Source organism: Desmodus rotundus, chromosome 4 (genome assembly GCF_022682495.2).
Source record: "Desmodus rotundus isolate HL8 chromosome 4, HLdesRot8A.1, whole genome shotgun sequence".
Taxonomy (NCBI): Eukaryota; Metazoa; Chordata; class Mammalia; order Chiroptera; family Phyllostomidae; genus Desmodus; species Desmodus rotundus.
In genome coordinates, this window is record NC_071390.1 from 13,546,103 (window position 1) to 13,571,402 (window position 25,300).

General features: G+C 44.7%; 1 protein-coding gene across 1 annotated transcript in view; it reads left to right on the forward strand.

Annotated features, from left to right (window-relative positions):
- Positions 1 to 5,585: 5,585 nt before the first annotated feature.
- LOC112300447 (guanylate cyclase 2G) overlaps positions 5,586 to 25,300 on the forward strand; it is a 44,002-nt gene continuing 24,287 nt past the window's right edge. Inside the window, exons 1-12 of the mRNA XM_045191673.2 lie at positions 5,586 to 5,969; positions 7,407 to 7,755; positions 9,068 to 9,177; positions 12,156 to 12,332; positions 13,679 to 13,823; positions 16,180 to 16,315; positions 17,369 to 17,478; positions 18,165 to 18,328; positions 20,569 to 20,706; positions 22,940 to 23,023; positions 23,788 to 23,892; positions 24,413 to 24,484. Of these exons, the coding sequence (XP_045047608.2) occupies positions 5,586 to 5,969; positions 7,407 to 7,755; positions 9,068 to 9,177; positions 12,156 to 12,332; positions 13,679 to 13,823; positions 16,180 to 16,315; positions 17,369 to 17,478; positions 18,165 to 18,328; positions 20,569 to 20,706; positions 22,940 to 23,023; positions 23,788 to 23,892; positions 24,413 to 24,484 (1,974 nt within the window). The remainder of the gene's footprint in view (positions 5,970 to 7,406; positions 7,756 to 9,067; positions 9,178 to 12,155; positions 12,333 to 13,678; positions 13,824 to 16,179; positions 16,316 to 17,368; positions 17,479 to 18,164; positions 18,329 to 20,568; positions 20,707 to 22,939; positions 23,024 to 23,787; positions 23,893 to 24,412; positions 24,485 to 25,300) is intronic.

Genomic DNA, 25,300 nt, shown 5'->3' on the forward strand with positions numbered 1-25,300 from the left:
GCTCACACTCTATTTTTCTTGGACAGCACTGAATTAGACCAAAGTTTCTTGGCCTTAATGCCTATACAATTTAAGTAAAAGGTGGCGTTACCTGGTGGCAGCGGTGAGCATGTTGTGACTTGAGGACAGCCCTGTCTGTAGCCTATTTCTCTGGTGTCTGTAGTAGGATTTGCACAGCATCCATCCAATGGAGTGTGTGATCTTGACTAAAGCAATACTCCCCTCATTATACAACTGCTACTACTCTCTCACTGCTCAGGCATCATATTTTGTGCTCTACCTCTATGACTTCATCTAATGCTCACTTGAGCTCACCAGAGTCATTACAAATGAGGACATTGAGGTTCAGACACTACATAACTTGTCCAAGCCAGCTCAAGTCTCATTTCAAACCTCTACTCCCATCCACTCTGCCACAGTGCTTGCCACAGGATGGTATGGGACCTCCCAAACCTCCCAAAGGAGCACTGATACTTGGGGGTGCCTACCAACCCCTCCCTCTCAGCAAGCCTTTGAGTACGTTGTCCTCTGCATTGCACGCATCCTTGGTTCGGTTCCCTGGGCGCACGGTTTGGAGAGAAGTCTGAGTGCCTGGCTAGGGAGCTGTTTGGGAAGCTTTAACCTGAGCAGAGTGGAAATGACAGGAAATGGGAGGGTTCTGGTCTCTCCAGATAAAAAGCCGGGGAGGCTGGATGAGTCAGAAAGGACATCCTGCCTCCCTTTATAGAAGCCAGCCAGACCCTGAGCCTAGTGCCACACAGGTTCCTGATGGGCTCAGATGGAGAAGCCTATCGTTCTCATGCGTTAAAACTAGGTAATCAGCAGAGAAAGATGTATTAAGGCAAGGACACATTCTCTATTCTTTATTTGAGACACTGTGACAACATGATGCTTTTGGAAAACTTAAAATTTTCTGAAAGGTGGCTTCAGAGGTAATTACATCACTACCAATCATTTAGTATCTGTGCTTACTGAGTAGCAGAAGCAGGCAGTTGCCCCACCTCCCCAAGTGCTTTCTGAAAGGTTTTGCTCTTCTGGTTAATGCTTTATTGGGTGATGGGGTCTTGATCTGGGAGGCAGGATCAAAGACCAGAAAATAAATATTCAGATCTGAAATCTGGCATTTAGAGCAAACCAACCTGCTAAGCTTCAGGTTATATTTGTATCCAGAAGAATACTGGAAAATATTGATTAGAATCCTCAGACTGTCAAAAGCAACTGCTCAGGTGTCAAAGGCATATTCCTGGTGGAAAGAGGTGAGAGAAAGAGAAAGAACAAACATCACAGGTCAGGGAAATACTCTTTCAGCAGCACAGGGTATATACCAGGTGGCAGAAGCATGTAAGAGACAGGTGGAGTCCTCAGGAGGGAGGATCTCGTCTGTCACACAAACCCAGTCAGAAACAGGACCAGAGTGTGTTCAGCAGACAGCCAAGGTCAGTGCCCATCCCCAGCCCAGCCCTGGCCTTCTAGGAGTAGTGCACGTCTGGTTACCTAAAAGAGTGGCTTTGGGATCCAAGGAAGTTGCTTTGTTACAGGCCTGAGAAATATGATCTCCTGCTTTATACAACTTCAACCTTCGCTCCACTTTCCTATGGCTTTTCAAACATTTACTCACTAGGAGCTTCATAGTCACTGAAGTTATCTCAGCTATTTGCAAAAGACAAGAACACAACAGGGAAGTTTGAAGTTCACACCCTGACAGGAAATAGCCGCCTTTTACTTGCTCCTGTTTCTGGGATGGTCTGTACAAGGTGTGCTGGATCTTCAGGAATGCTCCCTTTAGGAACCTGTGCGCAAGATCTGGAAAGGAACTTGCTGCCACCGCTGAGCGTTGGGTACTTGGTTAGTTATGAAGCCATCAGAGTGCTAGGATTTTAGGGCAAGAAGCTGGTAAGGTCAGAGGCCTCTGCCCCCTGCCGTTTCCCCATATCCTAGGGAAGGACACGGAGGCTTGATTACAGTCTTATTCACTGGGGGAAGCCTGAGGCTGATGCCTTTTTAAAGGAGACATCGCGAGATGCAGGAGAGTGCAGGAGGGCAAGAGTGACAGCTGCCTCTCTCTCGGCTTTCCCTAGGATGTTACAGGCTCAGCTCACTCTTCCAAATGGGCCAAATACCTTTTCCTGCCTCTTACCTTCAGATGAGTTTGAACCCACACATTCTAAACCTTCAGTTTTTCTCTAAATGTGGTCAGACCACTGATTTACACATTGAAGGGATGCAAGAGGAAAGCAGGAGGGGAGGATGGGCAGGTAGAAAAGTGCTAGAGGTTTTATGAAAACCCCAGCACCCTGGCTACAGCCAATCTTACTTGACCTTGGACGCAGAACGGCTGGCCCTGTATCTGATTTATGGCCAGGCTGGTCAGCATGGAGGAAACTGTAAACCAGGCAGAAAGAACCCTCCCTCTGTAATTGTCTCTTCAGGAAGTGGAGATAGGGCGAAGTAGCTAAGAATGAAAGCACCACGCGCACTGACATAGGGAAGCAACCTCTGCACCTCTGCTGGACGTACTTTTGTGCTACAGCATTGTTGGATGAAACAGCATCGCCTCTCACAACAACCACCATGCCACTGGAAATTTGTATGCGTAAGAATCTCCTAGAAGGAGGGAGAACTGGAAGAAAAGTGGAGGACATCACATTCTCTCCAGCAGCCTCAGTCCCTAAAAATCCCACTGAGTTGATTTTAATTTCAGGCCATTTCTACTCTAGGCAATAAAGCACTGGGCACAAAGTGGGTGGGCCTGTTACTATGGCAATGGTTTCCAGGTGATTCTCATGATCTGGACAACAGCATCTCTATCTCTCTCCTTCTCTGAGAGTGATGGTAGAATGGAGGGGTCTGAAATCCACAGAGAATAGTTAGAGGCCACAGAGGAAAGCTGAGTGCCTTGAAGTGTGAGGGCCCAGGCCGGGGTGAGACAGACGCTCCCGTCCTGAGAATTCAGACAGCGTGTGTCCAACCCCTTGCTTTCACTCCACAAATGCAAACCTGTAGGGTTTATTTGTGATAAAAACTTATACTTTTCTTTCTTTTTACAGACATTAAGACAAAAAATATTAAAATTAAGATAAGCAAAGAGAAGAAAAGTACTAATAATTCCCATTATTCAGAAATACCACTTTTAGAGTTTAGGCGTATGTAATCTTTGCTATGTAAACTGTGTGCTTTGAAAAAAATGATAAAAATAGAGTATCATACATGCTGTTTTATAGCGTGCTTCCTCAGTTAATTCATTGGGACTACCCTTCTAAGCATAGAAACGCACTCATTTTCAATGACTGACTGGTCCTCAGACATACAGATTAACTATGTGTTATTTATCCAGGCCCTTGCTTTAGACATAAAATTGGTGTCTAATTTTTAACTCTTAAAAAAAGCAATGTAGCCCTGGCTGGTGTGGCTCAGTGGATTGAGCACCGGCCTGAGAACCAAAGAGTCGCTGGTTTGATTCCCAGTCAGGGCACATGCCTGGGTTGCAGGCCAGGTCCCCAGTAGGGGGCACTCAAGAGCCAACCGCACATTGATGTTTCTCTCCTTCTCTTTCTCCCTCCCTTCCTCTCTATCAAAAAATAAGTAAATAAAATCTCTTTAAAAAAATAAAGTGAAAAGATAAGTTTTTTAAAAGCAGTGTAGTAAAATCTTATCATATGATCTTATTTCTTTAGGATAAGTCTCCAAAACTGGAATTCCTGAGTCAAAGATCCATATATTCTTAAGGCTTCTGGATGCACGTTGAAAAAATGACTATTAACACCGACCAGCAGTGTATGTCTGCTTGTTAAATTCTCAAGTGCTGAAACTTCAGCAGTATTTTCTCATGGTTTCGATCGTGCTCACATGTAAGCATGTAGGAATACAAAAAACATATCCTTATGCTTATCATGATTAATATTAATTTGGATATATAAAGGCTCCAATCTGAGGATCCAAAGAGGGACACACATAGTCACCTGGCCTCAAAGATTTCTCAGAGAAAGTCAGTCTGTAAACACAAAGAATCCCAATTATCCAGAGTGGGAGTTCAAATGTTAAGATGTTTACATACGGGTAGGGGAGAGGGCACACAGAACGTGTAATGAAATACTGTTCCGAGAGTCCCGGCTTTGAGATCATGACTTAGGTGATGGCATGCCCCTTTGGGGGAGTGCTCCTTTACTGGATTCCTTCTGAATGGGAGGCGCTGTGCTAGGTAATTATATAATTTCACAATATCTTTACAACGCTCTTCTGAGAAGAGCATTGTTAAACTAATTCTGAAGTTGAGAAAAGTGAGGCACCGGTTTGAACTGACTTGCCCGAGGCCACACACATCTGGCAAGCATGTGAACACACACAAAAAAATCCATGGAATTCTGTCTATGATTAGATCAAGGATATCTTTAGGCTCAGATGACTTTGCTAATTGACGCCAAGCTGTCCTAGTAGAAGAGATAGAGAATTTGAAGCTCAGTGAAGAAGTTATGCTGAATTTGGTTTGGAGAAAAGCGACTCCTCCAATGCATAGGGCTTGAAATGGCCCCTTGAGATGGGCCAGGACGAAGGCTCAGTAATCCCCGTCTGGGAGCTTGCTGCCGAAGGCGGATAAGTAGAGGGTAGTTATCAGCTCTTCTTTTCCTCCTCTCATTTCAGACTGTCAGAGCTTCTCAGATGCTAATGTGCTTAGGCATACATGAGTCTGTTAATAACAGATTCTCAGAGTAAACTGAGGACTGCTTCCGAGGGTCTGGAGTGGGGCCCGGAACCTGTACTTTTACTCATTGGGAGAGACTGATGTAGGTGGTTCTGAGATTAAGCTTTGGGAGTTAGTGTTCATTCATTCGAAGCCTCTCCCCGATGTCCTGGGCCAGGGTGAGGGACATAGACTATGCTAATTGTCTAATATGTCTAAACACTCTCACAGCCATTAACGCACTTGTTCTAGAAAAATTATAAGATTAATTCAGCAGGTGATCATTATTATTATGAAATCAACATCATCAATGTTTATCATCATCATCATCATCATTACCTAGCATGGAGAAGTGCCTCCCTTTGTGCAGGCATTGCTCCGGGGGGCTGGACTTGTACAGCCTTGTTTTATCCTTACCACGTTACTTAGGGGGAGATCCCATTACAGTTTAACCCCCATTTGTCTATCGGGAGATGATGGCATAGAGAGAGGAAGTGGCATGTCCTAGGTCGCACAACTAACGTGTGGTGGAGTCAGAATTCCAGCCCAGGCCTACCCTTGAGTGATTCCAGATTCTTATTTAACTAGCAGAGAGGGTTCCTGGGGCTGGGGGCGAGTGGCGTTGTGTGCTTTGTCCAGGACCATAAAGTTTGTCAGCGGTGTCCCTGGATTAATTACCAGGGCCTTGCTGACTCCCTGCCCTAGCCTCCTTCTGCAAGACTGCTGCTTCTTGATGTGTTAGGACAGATTCTGAAAGGAAAAGGTTCCAGCTAATTAATGGCACTGAACAGAAACCAAGCTGCAGTCCTCAGGGGACTCTGCACTATCATTTAAAGCTCTTGGCGTGAGTGGTCAGGAGGCTGAGCCTCTCTGAGTTTTGCAGTGTGCCAGATGTTGGACACTGTCCATGGCTCCCAGCACAGGTGCTGAGGCCCCACTTCGATCTGGGCTCTGTTTGGGGGCTAAATGCCATGATGCCCACCCAATACTAGTTCTAACACTCTTTGCCAGTGTGCTGGTGACTTGGCTTGAGGCTGCTAAACTCACTGTGGGCTTCCAGGCTCCCTGGAATATCTCCCATCCACTCAGTGTGCAGAGGCTGGGTGCGGGTCTCCAGATTGCCATGGACAAGATCAACTCAGAGTCAGCGGACCTCGGAAACTTCAGCTGGGAGTTCACTTACACCAACTCAACCTGCAGCGCCAAGGAGGCTATTGCTATTTTCACCAACCAGGTCCAGAGAGAACAGATTTCTGCCCTGTTTGGACCAACATGCCCAGAAGCAGCGGAGGTATACAATCTTCTACAAACTCTGGCTCAGTTTCCGTTGTAAGGGGTGGCACAGATTTGAATAATCCTTGACAAGGTTGGCATTATTAGAATCACTACTGTGTGGGTCTTCGGTACCATTTTTTTTGGAGATGTAATTAGGCCATGTAATTAGAACAGTTAATATTCTCTTTAAAGAAAGCCTTTCAAGTCAACAGTTATAAGTTCCCTCACTAACCTGTGGCTGCGTATTAACAAACTTGTTGAGCATTTGGACTTGGTGCTGTTGCAGATAAACTCGTTATTTATTCTGACATCGTCAGCTACCTGGGTCAGGGAAATTGAGAGGAAAGTTAATATTCAATAGAAAAACATCATTTGCGTAGGTTTCCCTTTGGTGTATAATGAGTGATTCGGTGATGGTAAAAGTAAGTGGGAAAGAAGGAAGTAAGGCAGACTGTAATACACGAGGGCAAGAAAATGAGAGAAAGCAATGACTTTTATTTGTTTCGTTAGTGGGATTAGTCTTGTAGAAGTCCTTGGGTATCTCATGCTTAGTCTAAAATAGGCTAAGCCCATTGACACAAAGCTGAAATAGAAAGCAGCCTCCCAAGTTCTCACTCACTGCACAACAACCACTAGTGGGGGCTGTAGAATTAAGTTCATGTTTGAATTTGAATCTTGCTCTCTCCTGGGATTCCTCATTTGACACATTTCTTGCTGTCCACAGCCTACCCATTCTTCAACGTCAAGCTCAAATGCCGTAGACCTTTTCTTCACCCCGCCATCCTCACTTTTGTATCCCTAATTCCCAAATCAGAAGTGATTTCTTACTTTTCTAAATTCCTATAAATCTATTGTCTATAAATAGTGAAGGGTATATTTAACTGTATAGCTATTTTCATATGTCTTAGCTCCTGTAATAGATCATAAACTCCTTTAAGAGCAGGGTCTCCAAAGTTTCTTATAAATAGGAGGCTGATAATAAAAAGTGAATGAGAAATGAATAAGGAACAAATTAAGAAAGATACACCAAGAGAGTGAATAGTAGCTCTGAGTGTGGGCTCTGAATTCATTTTGCCTGTATTCCAATCCTGCTCCACTGTTTGCTAGCTTTGTAACTTACACCTCTGCACCACCATGTTTTCACCTACAAAATGGGGCAATGACAATGCCTACCTCATAGAAATGTTGTAAAAATTGAGATGATATATATAAGCTCTTAGCAAAGTGCTTGGCACACAGCAAGCTCTCAATGAATGCTCACTGTTGTTATTCTTGTCCTGAGGTCTTGCATCCTCATGTTTGATATAAGACATTATCATCAATATTCCAAAAGACAGGCTCCAGCATGACCCACTGAGTCACTGAATTCAAAATTCATGTGGGTTCCTTACAATGAGGTTTGAGAGTAGCATAAACTCAATTATGAAAAGACATCCTTTTGGTTACTTTCAAGGTTATTGGTTTGCTGGCCTCTGAGTGGAACATCCCCATCTTTGACTTTGTTGGACAAACAGCAAAACTGGAGAACAACTTCTTATATGACACCTATGTGAGACTTGTGCCACCCATGCGTGAGATTGGTGATGTGCTCCAAAAAAGTCTCCAGTACCTGGGCTGGAAACACATCGGAATGTTTGGGGGTCCCTCTGGGATTTCCTCCTGGGATAGAGTGGATGAGTTGTGGAGGGTTGTAGAGAATGAACTCAAATCCCATTTCACCATCACTGCCCAGATCAAATACACCACCAATGATCCAGCCCTCCTGCAAGAGAATCTTAGGACCGTGTCAGCAACTGCCAGGGGTAAGTGGAAAGGGATCTTCTATTGCTTATATTTGGAGAGTCAAATAGGAAAAGCAGATGGGAATTCTTCATTTTGCTATGGGTTAAAAAGCAGATGGAAATCTGCAGCTCAGAGGATGCAAAAATTAGTGATATATAAAAAGTTTTTCTTTTTGGTTGACATCACCACCACCATCAACAAATATTTTTAATCTAAAGTGAAATTCCATATGCTATGGTGTTATGATTCATTGAATACACTCTGAAAGCATCTTCCAGGTGGGCTGAGTTCTGGGCTTGGCCTGTTGTTCAGAGCATGGGCTCTGGAGAGAGATAGCCTAGGTATCAATCCAGCCTCTAGTACTTGTTAGCTGTGCACTCCTGGACAACTACCTTGATCTCTCCGTGCCTCAGATACCTTATCTGGAAAATGAAGATAATCATCTGCCTACCTCACAGAAACCTGAGGATTGCATAAGGTCATGCCTGTAAAGTCTTAAGTACTGCGTCTGGACATAGTAATTGGTCAACATATGATAGCAGTTAGTTTTGTTGTGGTACTTATAAGGCTCTATTTTCTAGCCTGGATTAGTAACTGACTCATTTCTGTTGTTCAATAAACTAAGCCTTTCTGGCCTTGGCACTTTGAGACTCGCTGATCCTTGGCCTGAATCGTGACCTACAACCGCATTGCACCCCATAATTCACTGGTATAGTGCCTGTCTGTCTCAGTTCCGCGAGAGCAGGGGCCCTCTGTCTTGCTCATTGCTGTATCCTGTGCTTAATCAGCACAGGGCTTGGCACATGGATGGAGCTCGGATAAATAGATTATAATTTACCTCATTTAAAGAATGTCACTATTTCACTTGTGTGTCCTCAAAATGCACACTGATGCGTTTGAGTGGAAGAAAATCACCATGGCCCATGCCTTCCCCTCCCTGCATCCCAACTCAGAAAGTCTGAATGCTCCTGGCTCTAGGTCCTCCTTTAACTCCGCCTAACTGTGTGGCTGATGATTAGCAAGCCAGATCTGTTGTTCTGAGCCAATGAAACAGAGAAACCAGAGCACCAAGGTGGTCCTAACCTTTTCTGACTGTATTTGGGGAGGGAGCTGCAGTGAGGACTTGAGTTCTGCAGAGCAAATCTGCCAGTGGGTACACTGCTGGCGGAACCCTCTGGGGATAGTTTTGGCATTCCCCTTTCCTAAAGCAACCCCAGGGAAAGAAAAAGTTCATGTCTCCTTTAGAGCAGTTTCAGGCTAGACTTTAAAAAGCATGCGCATGTGTGCACGTGATCATGTGTGCTTGCCTGACTGATTTTTTTTATCTTACAGTAATCATCCTCATCTGCAGCTCAGAGGATGCAAACTTTATTCTGCTGGCTGCGGAGAACCTGGGACTCCACGCGGGAGGGCTTGTTTTCATTGTCCTGCAGCAGTGGCAGGTGGGTGTCGGTGCCCCCCATGGCTCCTGCAGCAGGAGCTAAGAAGGGTGGAGCAGTTGCTAAGTGCCAGGTGCAGTGGCTCACTGAAGACTCACCACAGCCCTAAGTGTCCTCCTGTTAAGGCTGGGAGAGGGGACTGAGCTGGAAGAACGTACCCAGAGTCCTTTTGCCCAGTGAGTGAGAGGTTGAGCCAGGCCTGGAACCTGGATGCTGACTCTTGGTAGTCTGTCAGCAAACACCATTGAGGGGGAACTGTTGCTCTCATCATGTATCTGAGACCTCCCCAAAGGGCACTTAAAGTCACGTGGCACTTCCTCCTTGTGTCTCTGCTGGAGTCCTAACAACGGCCTGGAGAGACCAACATACTGGTCCAATGAGGCCATTCTTGGGTGATTGGGTTCTTTTGGTTGTGATCGGAATGGCCAAATGTACCACATGCCTACCGTGAGGAATGTGTTACACATGAGTTTTTCTGCACTGCTGCGCTTAATATTCCCACGAGCCTCGTAAGGTAGATCTTATCAGCATTCCAATTTACAGATAGGAAAAATGAGGCTCAGTTGCATAAGGTAACTTCTCCCAGATCTCAGGGCTCCTGAGGGCATAGCTAGTTTTCCACACTGGGTCTTTTGGACTCTGGGACAGAGCCCTTTGCCCTCAACAGCTCTGGCTTACAGAGTAAGTTACTGGGTGCCAGGCCCCACTGTGAGTGCTTGATACGCTAAAACTCATGTCAGCTCATACCACCCTGTGGGAGTTACTTTTATTTTCCCTGCCTTACAGATGAGGAAACCGGGGCTCTGAAAGAGAAAATAGGTTGTGCAAGGCCACACGACTCGTAGGAGGGAGAGCTGGTATTCAAACCCCAGGGGGACTCTCTCAGAGTCTGTACATTTAAACACCGTTTTACACTAGCAGGCTTCTGAAAAGCAACTTGCATTTAGATAAGGAAATACTGTGTAAGTTCTCCAGCAGTTTTATCTTTTTAAAATGAGCTTGTTTTAAATGATTCTAAGAAGCTGAAATGAGGCAAAAGGAAATAAAAGATGTATAACAATGTTTCAGATTTCTTTTATCTTTGTTATTTTATCCTTCAATTATAGTTGACATTTAATAATATTTTATATTAGTTCCAGTGAACAGCATAGAGGTTAGGCAATTACATTATTCATGAAGTGGTCCCCCTGATAATTCTAGTACCCACCTGGCACCACACATAGTTATTAGATATTATCGACTATATTCTGTATGCTGTACTATACATCCCTATGACTATTTTGTAACTACCAATTTGTGCTTAGTCCCTTCACTTTTCTCACCCAGCCCTCCAACCCCCCTCCCCTCTGACAACCATCAATCTGTTTTCTGTAACTATGAGTCTGTTTATGTTTCATTTGTTTATTTTGTTCTGTAGATTCCACGTGGAAGTGAAATTATATGGTATTTGTCTATCTCTGTGTGACTTATTTCACTTAGCATAATACCCTCTAGGTCCATCCATGTTGCTCCAAATGGCAAGATTTCATTCTTTTTTATGGCTGAGTAGTGGTCTATTGTTTATATGTACCGCAGTTTTTTATCCATCTTCTATCGATGGGCACTTGGGTTGCTTTCATATCTTGACTATTGTAAATAATGCTGCAGTGAACATAGGAGTGCATACATCTTTTCAAATTAGTGTTTTGGGTTCCTTCAGATAGATACCCAGAAATGGAATTGCTGGGTCATAAGGTAGTTCTATTTTTCATTTTTTGAGAAACCTCCATACTGTTTTCCACAGTGGTTGCACCAATCTGCATTCCCACCAACAGTGCATGAAGGTTCCCTTTTCTCCATATCCTGGCCAACACTTGTCCTTTGGACATTTATTGATGACAGCCATTCTGACATTTGTGAGGTGATACCTCATTGTGGTTTTAATTTGTATCTCTTTGATGATTAGTGATGTTGAGCATCTTTTCATATGTCTATTGGCCATTTGTATGTTCTCTTTGGAGAAGTGTCTATTCAGGTCCTTTGCCCAATTTTTAATTGGATTGTTTGTTTTTTTGGTGTTGAGTTGTATGTGTTCATTATAAATTTTGGATATTAAGCCCTTATTGGACATATCAATGATAAATATCTTCTCTCATTCAGTGGGTTGTCTTTTCATTTTGTTGTTGGTTTCCTTTGCTGGGCAAAAATCTTTTAATCCCATTTGTTTATTTATTTTTTTGTTTTCCTTACCCAAGGAGATGTATCAGAAAAATATATTACTAACAGAATGTCAGAGAGTTTACTGCCTATGTTTTCTCCAAGGAGTTTTATGATTTCAAGTCTTACAGTGAAGTCTTTAATCCATTTTGAGTTGAATTGTATATGGTATAAGAATGTGGTCTAGTTTCTTTTTTTTTTTTGCATGTGTATGTCCAATTTTCCCAACACCGTTAAATAGACTTCTTTACCTCATTGCACGTGCTTGCTTTTCTTGTCAAATATTAATTTACCATACAGATATGGATTTATTTCTGGCCTTTCTATTTTGTTCCAATGATCCAATGATCTGTGTGTCTTTTTTCATGCTAGGACCATGCTATTTTGATTAGTATAACCTTGTAGTATAGTTTGATACCAGGTAGCATAATACCTCCAACTTTGTTCTTCTTTCTCAAGATTGCTGTGGTTATTTGAGGTCTTTTGTGGTTCCATATAAATTTTAGGACTATTTTTTCTAGTTCTGTGAAAAATGCCATTGGTATTTCTTTTTCTCTCTCTCTCTCCCTCCCTTCTTTCCTTCTCTCTCTCTCCCTCTCTCTTTCTTTCTTGGCTTCCTTCCTACTGCTTCGATGTCAGCTAGAAAATGTGCGCCTTGCCAGGCAGCCTCCCAGAGTCATTGTGTTTTCGAGGATTAGAATGCAGAGATTCAAAATCAACCTCAACTGGACACATTGCCATTGCTTATGCCTACAGACTGACCATACTGACTTTATATGTTTCAGGACAGTTTCTGGAAGGAGGTGCTAACAAATCAGAAGGGGACACACTTCCCCACCATCTATGAGTCTGTGCTTCTCGTTGCCCTCAGCTCCTACGGAGAAGGTCCTGGAGACGAAGGCTTCCGACAAGAAGTCCACCGAAGGCTGAGAGGGCCACCCTCCATGTCCGCAGAGGAGCAGGTCTGAGTCAGGGTCCCACCTCACAGATCCCTCCCTGATCATGCTTCTTTGAGGATATTTGTGTTCAGCTTTACTATTCTCCCTCTTACTTCCCCTCTTCTTTTCCCACCCCCCCCCCAACACATACACATATGTGCACACAGCTGAGAATAAATAGTAGTCTGGGCTGTCTTGTGAAATCTGCACCCCAGGACCACAGAGGAGGACAAAGGTTACTAGGTAAGAGGCCAGGTGGCTTTTGGAGTCAGTTACCTGGGCTCCCATCCTAGTTCTGCCATTTACTGCCTGTGGGATTTCTCGGTGAATTGCTTAACCTTCCTACACCTCAGTCTCTTCACCTGAAAAGCAGGGCTGGTAGTGACCTCTGCCTCCAGCCCTTGGTTTTGAGTGTCTAAGAACATGGCCCGTGGAAGTAGTAGAACAGACTCCGGTGGTCCTCAGACCTTCCTTTCCCAGTAGGAGGCCAGGACTGAGAACCAGAATGGAGCAGTCAGAAATGTGGAGCTAGAACAGGTCAAGGCAAACAGATGGTCTGGTACAGGGAGAAGACAGGAAAGAGAGGATCAGCCAGTGGTAGTCCCAGTGTGTCGGGGATGATGGGGCAAATATGTGATATCCACAGAGAAATTTCTTATACAGAGACTGTGGGCCAGAGCTGAAGCTATTTCCTGTGACAAGCCACTGACGAGAGGGGTTCCATTAGGAACAGGGCAGCCAATTATGGATCCCGCCACACAAGGAAAGATGACCAGCCAATGTATATCTGGGGAGTCCTCTACTACGTGTCCGTACCAGGTCCTCTTGGGACAACAGCGCCTAGCACTTAGTGGATACTTGTATGTTTGATGGCTAAATGAACAGATGAGAACATGTATTGAAGACCTACTGTGCGCCAGGTAGCACAATAGGTAGTATACCTATCCTGCCTCATTTAACTGTCCTTATACTCACCAGGACAGAGATTTTATCCCCATCTATAAATAATGGAGCTGAGATAAAGACAGGTTATGGAACTTTCCCCAAATCTCATAGCAAGTAAGTAGAAAGTCCAGCCTGTGTCCAAAATCTATCCACTTTCAATTAAACCATAATCCCACCCACCTATGGTCTAGACAGCTATTTCTGACCTGAAGGATCACGTGATCTAATTGAAAAAACAGGCCTAAAGAGGAAAAATGAAGATTGTGCTATCCAGGTTGAATAGCCCTCCCTTGTGGGGGAAGGGGTGGAGACCATGTGTTACAGCACTGCAAGGATGGAGAGGAATTCCTCCTAAATGAGCCACGGGCTGTGACTCAGGAGGCCGCAGGCCTTTTTAAACCCTGCATTTGCGTCCTTCCTTGAAGGTGAGCCCTTACTCTGCCTACCTTCATGACTCAGCCCTGCTGTATGCTCGGATGGTGAAGTTCATGATGAAGGCCAGAAGAGATTTCCGGGACGGGCGGCAGCTGGTCAGCACTCTGAAAGCTTTTAATCGGACCATGTTGAAGGGTAAGTGGCCCGATTGCGGGAGGGCTGTCAGAACTCAGGCCTGCCACTCCAGTCAGCGGGGCTCTGGCAGGCGGAGCCTGTGGCTTAAGGCCTCTCTTAGGGCCTGCCCCACACTGAGTTATAGAATCCCTCTTTCTCCTGGAGATTCTGGTCTTCCGGAAGGGGTGGCTGAGGTTAAGCCTCCCAGTGGCCAGAGTCCACTCTTTGGCTTTGTCCAAAAGGCTGCCCGGACCAGGTGACGGGGCCTCTGAGGCTTCTTATCCCCTCTTCCACAGGGTCTTTCCCATAGTTCCTTTCAAACTAGTCCATGAAGAATACAGCTTCAAAGGGTGGGACCTGCCTCCCAGGGTCACTTCCATCCCTTTCCTCCCTGTTGGGGCACTGGGCCTTATTCATGACTCTCAGCCTCTACAGAGGCGGCCGATCCCCTTTGACTTTCCTTGCCAGGATGAGGATAGCTTTGGCCATGAACTGTTCTGAATTACCCTGGGAGCTGACCAACTGCTATCATGTTTCTGTGCTCCAGTTTTCCCACTTGTAAGACAGAGAGAATACCTCCTGCCCCACGTAATAACAATAGCCAGCCTTTACTGAGGGTTTACCTTATAGCAAGCTGGGTGCCAAGAGCTTCTGCATGCTATCCCACTTAATCCTCACATAACCCATGAAGCGGTAGTACTATCACCATTTTATTATAGTACACAGGTGAGTGAACCCAAGGTAGAAAGTTTATGTACTTGTCCAAGGTCACAAATTTACTACATGGTGGAGCTGGAATTTGGAATAAGGCCTGCTTTCTCCAGGACTCATGTTCTTCACTATTGTGTAACACAGAGGAGTAATTAAAATATATCAAGGGCTTAGCGCATAGTATGTGCTCATTAAATGGTGGCTATGTATCTTTGGCTTATTATTCACTTAACAAATTACTACCTAAAGTTTGTTATAAAATTTAAAGAGGACAACCAAGGCCAGCTCTTTGGTATTTTCATAGATTCAGTTCACCTTTACCCTATCAACACCTCTTCCAAGTGGACGTTTTAACCTGCTTCTCTCCCTTCTTTTCTTTTGGACTCTGAAGCATTTGCTTAACAAAAAAAAAAAAGAAGAAGAAGAAGAAGAATAAAAGGGAGGTGAGGGAAGTCTGTCTTCTTGTTCTCGGTTTAATCCCCTCTGCCAGATAATTTATTTCCTCTTTCTTGCCCTTTTAGAAATTCCTAATTAAGGGCATGTGTGAAGGGCAGGGAGTCTCTTTTAAGGGGCATCTCACTTTGGGGCCCTGAAGGTCCCCACACCTCTTCCAAACCGGCTTCTGCTTCCTTTTGGGCTGCAGGGCTGGCCATTGACGTTATCGGGATATTTGTCTCCGTTTCTTGTATTCATTTCTGCCATGGTGTCCAGGACCACAGCCACAGCACTAGCCAGCGCCAAAGGCCTTCATCCCAATTAGGAAATGGAGGGTCCAACCCCTCTTCTCACGGGGATCAAACGACCCAGAGAGCAGCGCCCCTGATGGTTGCCTTGGCTCTAGCCCTTTCCCTGTGCAAACCTTGGAGGGAGCTGGGCTCCACCTCCACATTAAGTGCGCTGGCGCAGATGTGCACAGCATGGGCCTGTGAGTGGGAGGAATACAGCTCACGGAGCCCCATAGGCCTGCCTCTTCCTGTCTCTGGAAACTGGGTGTGTTGCTTGCAGGCCCTACTTGTCAGGAGTGGATGATGGCACCTCCTCTTCAGGGTCCACTGGGACTAGGCATAAGAAATCGCTACCACCCAGCAGTGCCAGGAACGTAATAGGTGCTCAATAGGTGGCCATTTTGTGTCCTCTCCCCAGGGGGAATAAATCAGAGAAGTCCTGTGTCAGACACAGGTTCTAGTTTGGGGTGTGAAAGAGCTATACTTTGCATCTAGGATCTGGGATGTGTGTTTTGTGCATGGAGTTGACCACACCCTAAGCGAGAACAAAGAACACAGTGGCCAGGACTGAGCACCATGCCGATGCCTGAGCCCAAACCAAACAAGGAGGAAAGAGGAGAACAAAGCCTGCAAACATGAGCCCCAGAGCCTGGGGGTTGGGTGAGAAGGACTGTAGTACCTGGAGGAGGCGGCTGTCCCCAGACCCAGCCAGCTGTGTCCATGTATTTCGGCCTCTTTTTGTCACATCTGATTGTCTAAGGAAGCATAAATCTTGGGTTTTAGTTGGAAACTTGTTTTTAAAGCTGGATGGACCTCCCCAGCCTTAATATTTGCCTGTCCAAAGTGGCTGCTGGGGAGGCGGTTCCGCTGGTAGGTACGAGTTCAAGTCACGTGTCCCTCTCTGTTCTCCTTACCATGTGTATAATCTTCTCTTTCTCCAGGAATCACCGGCCCAGTGTTTGTGGACTCCCAGGGAGAAAGGCGTATGGATTACTCCGTCTATGCCCTACAGAAATCCAGAAACGGGTCGCTCTTTCTTCCTGTTCTTCACTATGATAGCTATCAGAAAGTAATCAGGTACTGGTGGGGCATTTCTTCGCGTTTAGATCATGCTACAGGAAGAGATCTGCGAGGAGAGGGAGGGCCAGGGTTTTGCTGAATCCACTATACGTTTTGAACTCGTAAGAATTGGCTTTGGGCCTTGAAGGTGATCTTGCCCTTGATTGTGGGATTGGCTCAGCCACGTCAGAACACATTCCAGTTTAAAACACAAAATTTACTAATCGCACCTCCTCTGATACTCCAGCAGGGAGAGAGGTCTGGCTTTTGGGGTGGGAGGGGCGTGGGGCAGGGGCGGGAATGACACAGCGCCACCTAGAGGTTGGGAGCACAGTCAGGGAAAACAGACTCCTCCAGTCATCCTGACCCCCAAACTGCCCTATTCTCACCCGGACCTGGGTGTTGTCCTGGGTTTCCAGCATTCAGGAAGCCCTGGAGGAAGTCTCTGTTTGTTCTCAGCCATAAATCAATGAGAAAAAACTAAAAGGAAACCTAAAGCTTAATTCAATTGCTTCTTGTCTCCACCCTCACCACCCCCAATCCAGATTTGATTTAACACTTTTCCTCTCCTACTCTTAAGGAATTTCAATGTATCAGATTGGATTGGTCCAGGAAACAAAATAACCATGGCAGACTAGGTCCTCAGGATTGTAGAAACAGGTGTTCTCCAAGCAGGGGGCGATGTTTTGGCCCCTTGAAATGTCAAGGTACTCTGTAACAAGGTTTGTCTCTATCAAACATGGGAGAAAGTAACAGCAACACTGGAGAATTGGCACAGCATCTTTGAAATCAGAAGTGACATGGTTTAAATCAAAAGATTGAATCAGCTATTCTGCCCTGCCAAAAGATATTGCCTTCCCATGAATTAGATTACCTGAGGCTGGATTTGAAGAGTCTAGGTGAGGTGGGAAAATTGGATGGGTCAGCATTCATTTGAATTAAGAGACCAAGGCCTACTTTTTGCAAATGACATGTGTGTTTCATTTGCCCTTGCTATACCTGAGACAGAGACAAATAGACTAAATCAACTGGACACTGACTTTTAATTGTAGTTTTTTGTTTTGTTTTAAGACCCATGAGGAATCTCTCCACTATTGCTTGGCCCCATGGCTCCCTTTCTGCAGACAGACATGGCTGCGGATTTTACAACGAGCTCTGTGAAAGTGAGCTCACTTTTACAGGTCAGTGTGGGCACCTGGGGAAGAGCAGGTGAGGATTCTCCACGGCAGGGCTTCTCAACAGCAACAGCACTATTGACAATCTGGGTGGGAGAGTCTTCGTTTGGGCGAGGGGTATGTACTGTCTGGTGCCTTGTAGGATGCTTAGCAGCATCCCTGCCTCCTCCCCTTAGATTCCAGGGGTACCCTATAGTTGTAATCACCCCAAATATCTCCAGATGTTCCCAATATCCCTTAGGAGACAACATCACCTGCCTCCCCTGTCAAGAACCTCTGCCCTAGGGAAACCCAGCTCCTGAGATTTGAAGCTCAGGAACTTCATTTCTAAGGAGGTAGTTCCCAATGGTTAGGGGCGCAGCCCTGGAATTGGATGGATCATACCTGAGAAACAACTCTAAGGAGAGCACATAGTACATGTTTAATAAAATGTGGTTGTGGTGTTAGAAATCATCACTATTATTTCTCTACAATGAAAGTTTCTATACAGAGGGGGGAAGTGAGTGCAGTTGCCAGGGGGCCCAGAGGGAGGTCAGAAAGACAAGACTGAGGGGACTCAGTGCGTCCTAACTTGGCCCCTTGCCTGGGTGGCCTCTGAGGCCCCTACTCGGCAGGCCTGGCCAGGCTGGGGCAGGGATGTTTCCGCTTTGCTCTCAGGCAGGCCTGAGGAATGATATGTCTGTGCCCTCCAGGTGTGACTCCTGTGATTCTCACGATGGCCTTCCTGATTACTGTCTTGGGAACTGCCATCATAGGTCTGATTTTAAGGATGCAGAAGGGAAAGCTGCAGAGGCAAAAGAGAGACATTTGGTGGCAGATCAATTATGCCGACATCACCATTCTGCCCCAGAACAAGGTAAGGCCAACCCGGCCCAGATGTCCATTTTCCTCCTAACTTCTGCTGATTTGTGGAAGGGACCTCATCCAGGAGCTTAGGAGAGCAGAGGCTGACTCATTTATACAGTGAGCACTTAACAGAGAGTCTCGAGCCCTGAGTTCCGGTTGTAGGCCTACCACTTCCTTGCTGAATATCTCTGGGAGCATCAGGTCTGGGCCTCGGTTTCTGAATTCTTAGAATGATCAGATAGTCCCTAAAGTTCCTTCAGCTCCATTACCTTGTGGGTGTAAGCTCAAATATGAAAGCTGGTGTTCGGAAAGCATCTGGTTATTTTCAAAGCCACAGTAACTCCTTTAATCTACTGATGACTAAGACAACAAGGTTCATCTGCTCGACATACACGTGTTGCACATCTACTAAGGCCAAACATAGCTCAAGGCACTGGGTGCACTGCAAATGAGAAGCACCCCGAGGGAGGCACGTGCTCCCAGAGGTATCTGCACGCTGAGATGGGAGCCTTGCAGCTGGAGGGATTTGATGTCTCAGCATTGTGAAGGCTTCAGAGAGGAGGTGACATTTGGGAAGATCGGGTTTGCTAGTGGCGAGCAGGAGAGGAGTAGTAGCACAGGGGACGCCAAGGTGTGGGGTGCGCAGGGCTGGAAGGCTTGGCATACGTTTGGTAAGCCTGGCACTGTTTGGTAAGTATATAACATTTACAAAATTTCCAAAAGTACTACCATGACGGTCTTTTATGCATATTTTAGCTGGAAATTTTCACGTGTCTTTTCTTTCTGTCCTTTTTGTTTTTGTTACTGATATCAAACACTGTCATTTTTGCAAACCTATATTGATTATTCTGGAGCACTTATTGCCTAACCAGAAATGTTAGTAAGAAATGTTCTTTAGACTGGAAAGACTTAAGGCTTTATTCTTTAATAAGGGTTTTTTGTTCTGGGAGGGACAGAGAGAGGGTGGGATCAATTTTACTTTCAGCTCAATTTATTAAAAATCCAAAATGAAATACATTTTATCTCAAAAATCAGCAATTTTACAGCTCTGGCTGGGTAGCTCAATGGGTTGTGGGCTTGACCCCTGGTCAGGGCACATACAAGAATCTCCGATGAATGCATAGATACGTAGAACAACAAAGTGATGGTTCTCTATCCCTTCCCCCATCTCTTTCTCTTTCTCTCTCCATTCATCATTCTCTCTCTAAAATCAATAAGAAAAAAAAAATTCAGCAATTTTACAATTTCAGCTAGAACCTGTTCAGCAGAACATACTACTCAAGATTTTAAGAGATTAACAAGGTTTGTCGAGCTCCTCTTGACTCAGAATTCACATATCAGAACAGATGTGTAAATCTTAAATATCTCAAAGCGAAAAGAAAGGCATTCTATCTACAATGTTGTTGCTTTCATAGGAAGTACTAAAATTAGCCTGAGGAACGCAGGTTTGCTCTAACAGGTGTTAAGTCTAATTGTAAAGATAAGGAGTCTATTATGGGTCAAAATCAAACATTCCTCTGATGATATGTACATATTATTCCTGTTATATTGACTTTATTTTCCAAATTGTAGCTTGTAGAATTAGTTTCCTTTTAATTGATATTCTTACATAACTATTTATTCATTAAAAGAGTTATGATCTGTTTAAAAAAAAAAAAAAAAGGTGACGTGGCAGGTACCAAGTCAGGGAGGCTCCAGAATGCCAAGACCAAGAGTTTGGGGTTTATCAGTAAGTCCTTGGGGATTCTGGGGCTCACCGCTCTGCTCATGGGGTGAATAATACATTAAGGGTATAGGTGTCATTGTTGGAATTCTGAGCCTCCTCTTCCCTCTTCAGCCAAAGCAGCTCTGATCTCCCGGGTTTGTACATTAGGGTTGCTGGGAAGACTCTCCTTGAAAAACAAGGTTCCTTTGCTTTAAAGACATTCCCTAGCTATTGGGGAAGTGCTGGGTGTGTTACACAGAGAGATAACATGGTTAGATTTAGGAAAATAACTCTGGCATGAGGCCATACATCCAGTTAAGTGCCAGAGCCAGAACTTGACTTTGGGTAGTCAGACCCCAGAGCCTGCCCTCTTAGCAGACGCAAGAGTGATGTGGGTAGCAGTTAGGCAATCACACCTCCGGTCAGAGAGATCAGGGTTCGAGTCCTGGTTCTCCCTTGGTACTCATTTTCCTCATCTACAAAATGCACAGTCTCTTCATTGCATGCTCACTCCTGAGAGACCCTGGATTGTGTCTGTTTTACAGCTGGCCCAGAGATGCACACCTGTATCGAGAGGGAACAGCAGCAACGCACCTAGTGTGATGACTTCTGGGGACTTCAGCTCCTTTGTCAAGAGTCAGCAGGGGGAAGAGCTCTTTTATGCCCCAGCAGGGCTTTACCAGGTACTTCGGAGAGCAAGGTTGCCGCATGAAGTGTGTGTCTCTGTCCCCTTCTCTGCATGCCCTTTCTGCCAGGCAGGACATTCTGAACAGGAGAATGTTCTCCCAGTAGGTGCCAGGTAGTCTTCTGACTCCAAACTCCTGTTTCTCCACTTTAATGTGCCTATGAATCGTCATAGGCCCTTATTAAAATGCAGATTCTCATTCAGCAGGTCTGGGGTGTGGCCTGAGATTCTGCATTTTCCCTAACCAACTCCTACATGATTCCTATGCTGGCTTCTGTGTTAGACTCATCTCCATCAAATAGAACTTTTTATGACTGTGGTAATATTCCAAATCTGCTCAGTCTAATATGGTGGCCACTACCATCCTGTGACTATTAAACATTAGTGTGACTGGGGAACTGAATTTTAAAATTGTATATAATTTTCATTTAATTGGCGACATGGGGCTAGTGGCTATCTTAGTGGCTAGTAGAGTGCTAGAGCATGGATTATTTCATTTTCGGTACTTTGGCACTGATGAATCAGTCGTGGGTATTGATGCTTCTACTGTAGAAACTGGCACCTGCTGAAACCTGCAACATCATTCCTGCCTGCCCCCCTCCCCCCCATTCCACATGCTCAACTATGATGGCTGTCTCTGCTTAGCAAGAAGGTCAAGTCCCCTGGAGGAAAATTTTGTAAAGAAAAAAATCTATATTTATTCTTTGAAATGGAAGTCCCAGAGAGTAAGGGCAGAAAGCTCCAAGCGAGGGAAGACTTGTTCCTTGCCTTAAATTGGGTTTAGCAATGATTGGAGCCAAATCATTCCCTAGGCAACTAAACCTATTTTTCTACATGTTTGCTTGAGTTTTCAAATGACAAAAAAAAAAAAACAACAAACCCCCCAAAACAACCCTCCTCAGATATTATCATCCATAAAACCCAGAGGGCCTTCATTCATATAAAACTATTGATATATCACAGTCCACTAGCCATTTAGAGATGGAAGCCAATGATTTGTGGCATGCCATTATTGGTTAATCTTTGTGAAATGTTTCCCTTCCTCTCCCTCAAATACATCACTGGGTTCCCCACATCTGTCGACTGTATGAAAGTTTCCAAACCCTTTAACAAGGGGCTCAGGGCTCTCTGTTGTGTGGCCCCAGACTACTTTCAGAACCTTTTCTTCTTGACCAACATCCTATACTCATCCAGTTGGTCTTGTTGAATATGCCATGTTTGATTCACTTTCAGGCAATGCCATGCCTGCTGCCCCTTCCCCCACCCCATCTGGCACCTTCTTATCCTTCAAGGTTCAGCTTAAGCATCACCTCTTCAAAGGAGCCTTTCCTTCATCCCACAGGGATCCCTTCCTCCTTGGAATTCCCATCACAGTCCTGGGTTCTTTGCAATTAATCCCAAGTAAAAGTGGCAGATCTTGGGAGGACACTTAGTTCATGCTGAAGCTTACATTCTCTTGTGTCCAGATTCTCCCTCTCCTACCCAGATCATTCCAGATTATGGTATATTTTTGTGGTGATTGATTCAGTGACTCTCTAAAAGCAGACTCACTAGGTAATAACAATAAGATATGCCATTTACTGAAAACTTGTTATGTGTCAGGCATTTAGTTAACAGTGTTAACATATTTTAAGATTTAATCCTCACAGTAATACTATGGGATCAGTATTATTTTTAATCTCCATTGTATAGATGAGGATATGGTGGCTGGGAGAGGTTAAATCCCTTGTTCAAGGTTATGTAGATAGTAAGTGGGAGGAATGGGCTTTGAACCAGGTATCTGACTCCAGACTTACTTTTATGACCTCAACTCCATATTCCTCTGAATGATAACGGGATGTTCCAGTCTGGCTGTACTACCTACAAATTTGTGACCTTGGACAAGTTACCTAACCTCAGTGATCCTGTTGGGGAATGGGCTCATCATTCCTACCTTGCAGGACTGTGATGCCTGTTAAATTGCACCTTATGTGTTAAGCATCTAGCTAAGCGCCTAGGGTAGCATAGTGCCACCCTAGGCTAACTCAGCACCTAGCTCAGTGCCTACCTAGCTCAGTGCCTGGGGTAGCACAGTGCCACCTAGGGCTGATTTGGGCAGTGAGGAGCTTGATGATCCTTTTCATAGGCCGACTTCTTCCCTGTCTTCTTGCTCCCCTTCCTAGCTCTTTCTGAGTAGAGCTTTTTCTGGATCACCTTGGGTTAAGAACATTCCGCTTTGTCTCTGGTTATAGGGAAGCCATGTGGCCATCTGCTATATTGGTGACCAAGCAGAAGCCTGGATCAGGAAGCCATCTGTGCTGCAGGAAATCCGGCTGGTGAGACCCCGCCCCGGGAGGAGACAAAGTGACGCTGTTTTTGGCCCCCGTTGCCAGCCCCCTGTTCCCACCTGACTTGGGAGGGGTCCCAGCGCACAAGAAAGCAGCTTTCTGGGGTGGAAAGGTTTACCATATGGGTGGAAAGCAGCTTTCCTTAACTTGGCTTGCCATCCACAGCCCCACAACAGCCTCAACTTTAGAACTCAGACTTTTTGGCCTGACTCAGGCACCTGAGGCCTGGGATACCTCCTAGCTTTGCTCATTCCCCTTAATTCTTCCTGACCTTACTTCTGCATCTTTAGTCTTTCTATCTGTGATGGCTGCTCACCTCCCTTGAACCTGGTCCTCAGAGGAAGTCAGGTTCATGGGGTCTGACTTCTTGCTCTGAATCTGTGATCTGTCAGGGCCCACACACTGACATTGAGGCCATAAATACAGGAGGCAGGGCTGGTATTTACTGTGATGTGATTTTAATTAATCCCCGTGGCTAAGGTCAGACTTTGGTCCTTCCTCTTGTTTATATAGCAGAGGCTGACTGTCTGGATTTGCCTCCCAGCTCTGCCACTAGCAAGTGGTATGATCTTCAACATGTTACTTTAGCTTTTGGATATCAGTTTCCTCATCTGTAAAATGGGAGCAGTTAAAGTTCTTACCTCACAGGGTCTTTGGGAGAATTAACTGAAAGTTTGTAAAGCACATAGTATAGTCCCTAGCACAGAAGACGTAATATAATCATATGCTATTGTTACCATTATTATTTTCAGGTGTATGAATTGAGGCATGAAAACATCGTTCCCTTCTTTGGTGTTTGCACAGAACCACCCAACATCTGCATTATCATTCAGTATTGCAAAAAAGGAAGTCTTAAGGTAAGTAAAATAGCAAATCTTACCTTAGGTTTGATTAGCAGCAGCTAATGAAGAACCTTATCAATGCTTTTGCCCCTTAGTCCAAGAACAGTTCCTCTTTGGTCTAATTGCAAGACCTGAATTATCCTGTTGGGCTGCCTGCAGGGGATCAGATTAGCAGTGGAGTTGTCACGGGTCTGGTTTCCTTTGTTCTGGGTAGAAAGCATCTGAGCTTGGTTTCAGCTCCTGAGCTGTCACAGCTACCCGTAAATTGCATCGCTGGGCCCATCCTGCCCACAGTAGGTGACCATCCACTTTATGTCAGGAACAGGGATGTGTTTGTAAAACTCCAAACTGTGTAACCTTCTCAACATTGAGTCAGATTATGATATTTCCTGGAAAATTTTTCAGCTCTGTCTTGGGTTGTATTAATTCTGATCAAAACCATCCGATGTTTTAGAACCAAAACCATTGAACATACGGAGCTCACTGTGCTTCAGGTTGAATCACTGGTGATATTTTCGATAACTGTGTTTTGCAGGATGTTTTGAGTAATTCTGATACTGAAATGGATTGGATATTCAAGCTCTCATTTGCATATGACATAGTCAATGTGAGTATGACATAAACTATTTTAATGAACAAATACCATAGGCTTTTGAACTGTTTTGTGTCGTGGATTAAATCAAATCAGAATTTTCCCGAAAATTGTGGTCCTTCTCAGATCTCTTCCTCAAACAAAATGATCCCACTTCTACAATCTACCACTTCAAACAAATATATACTACTTCAGTCAGATTTTCCATTCTTTTCTCTCCCCTTGATCTCAAGTAAATATCAAGAGAGTAAAGTATTTTATATTACAGTTGGAAGGGATGGTAGGTTTACCCAATCAGGAAAAATCATGGTATTTACATTTCAGGATAGAACTTTTTACTAAAGTTCTAATTACTAGACCATAAAGCAATTGGAGAAAGGATTCTGAATCCTCCTTCCTTTTCCTGGGTCCTCTATTCTTTTTCCTGAAAGTGGGGATCAGAGCCACAGTACCCACAAATCTGGGACACAGCGATAGAGCTCTGCAAATTTAAATAAGCAGGCAGAATCTTTACTTTGGGCAAAGAGGCCTGTGGTGGCTGTTAAAAAAGAGGATAATAATAATAATAATAGCTAAAATATATTTACTTTGGCCCCAATACTTTCCAGGACCTGTATATATTAATTTACTTAATTTTCACAACAAAATATAAGGTAGATCTATTATTATCCCCGTTTCACAGATGGGAGGTAAGTCAGATGGGCCATGTCAGTGTGGACCTGAGGCTGATGTCTTCAACCTGGGCTGTTCTTTCTAAACTCACCACATCTGTTTTTACCATAGTAGGGAGGACCAATCCAGGATTGGGTTCTGGTGAGGAAGCCCCTCAGT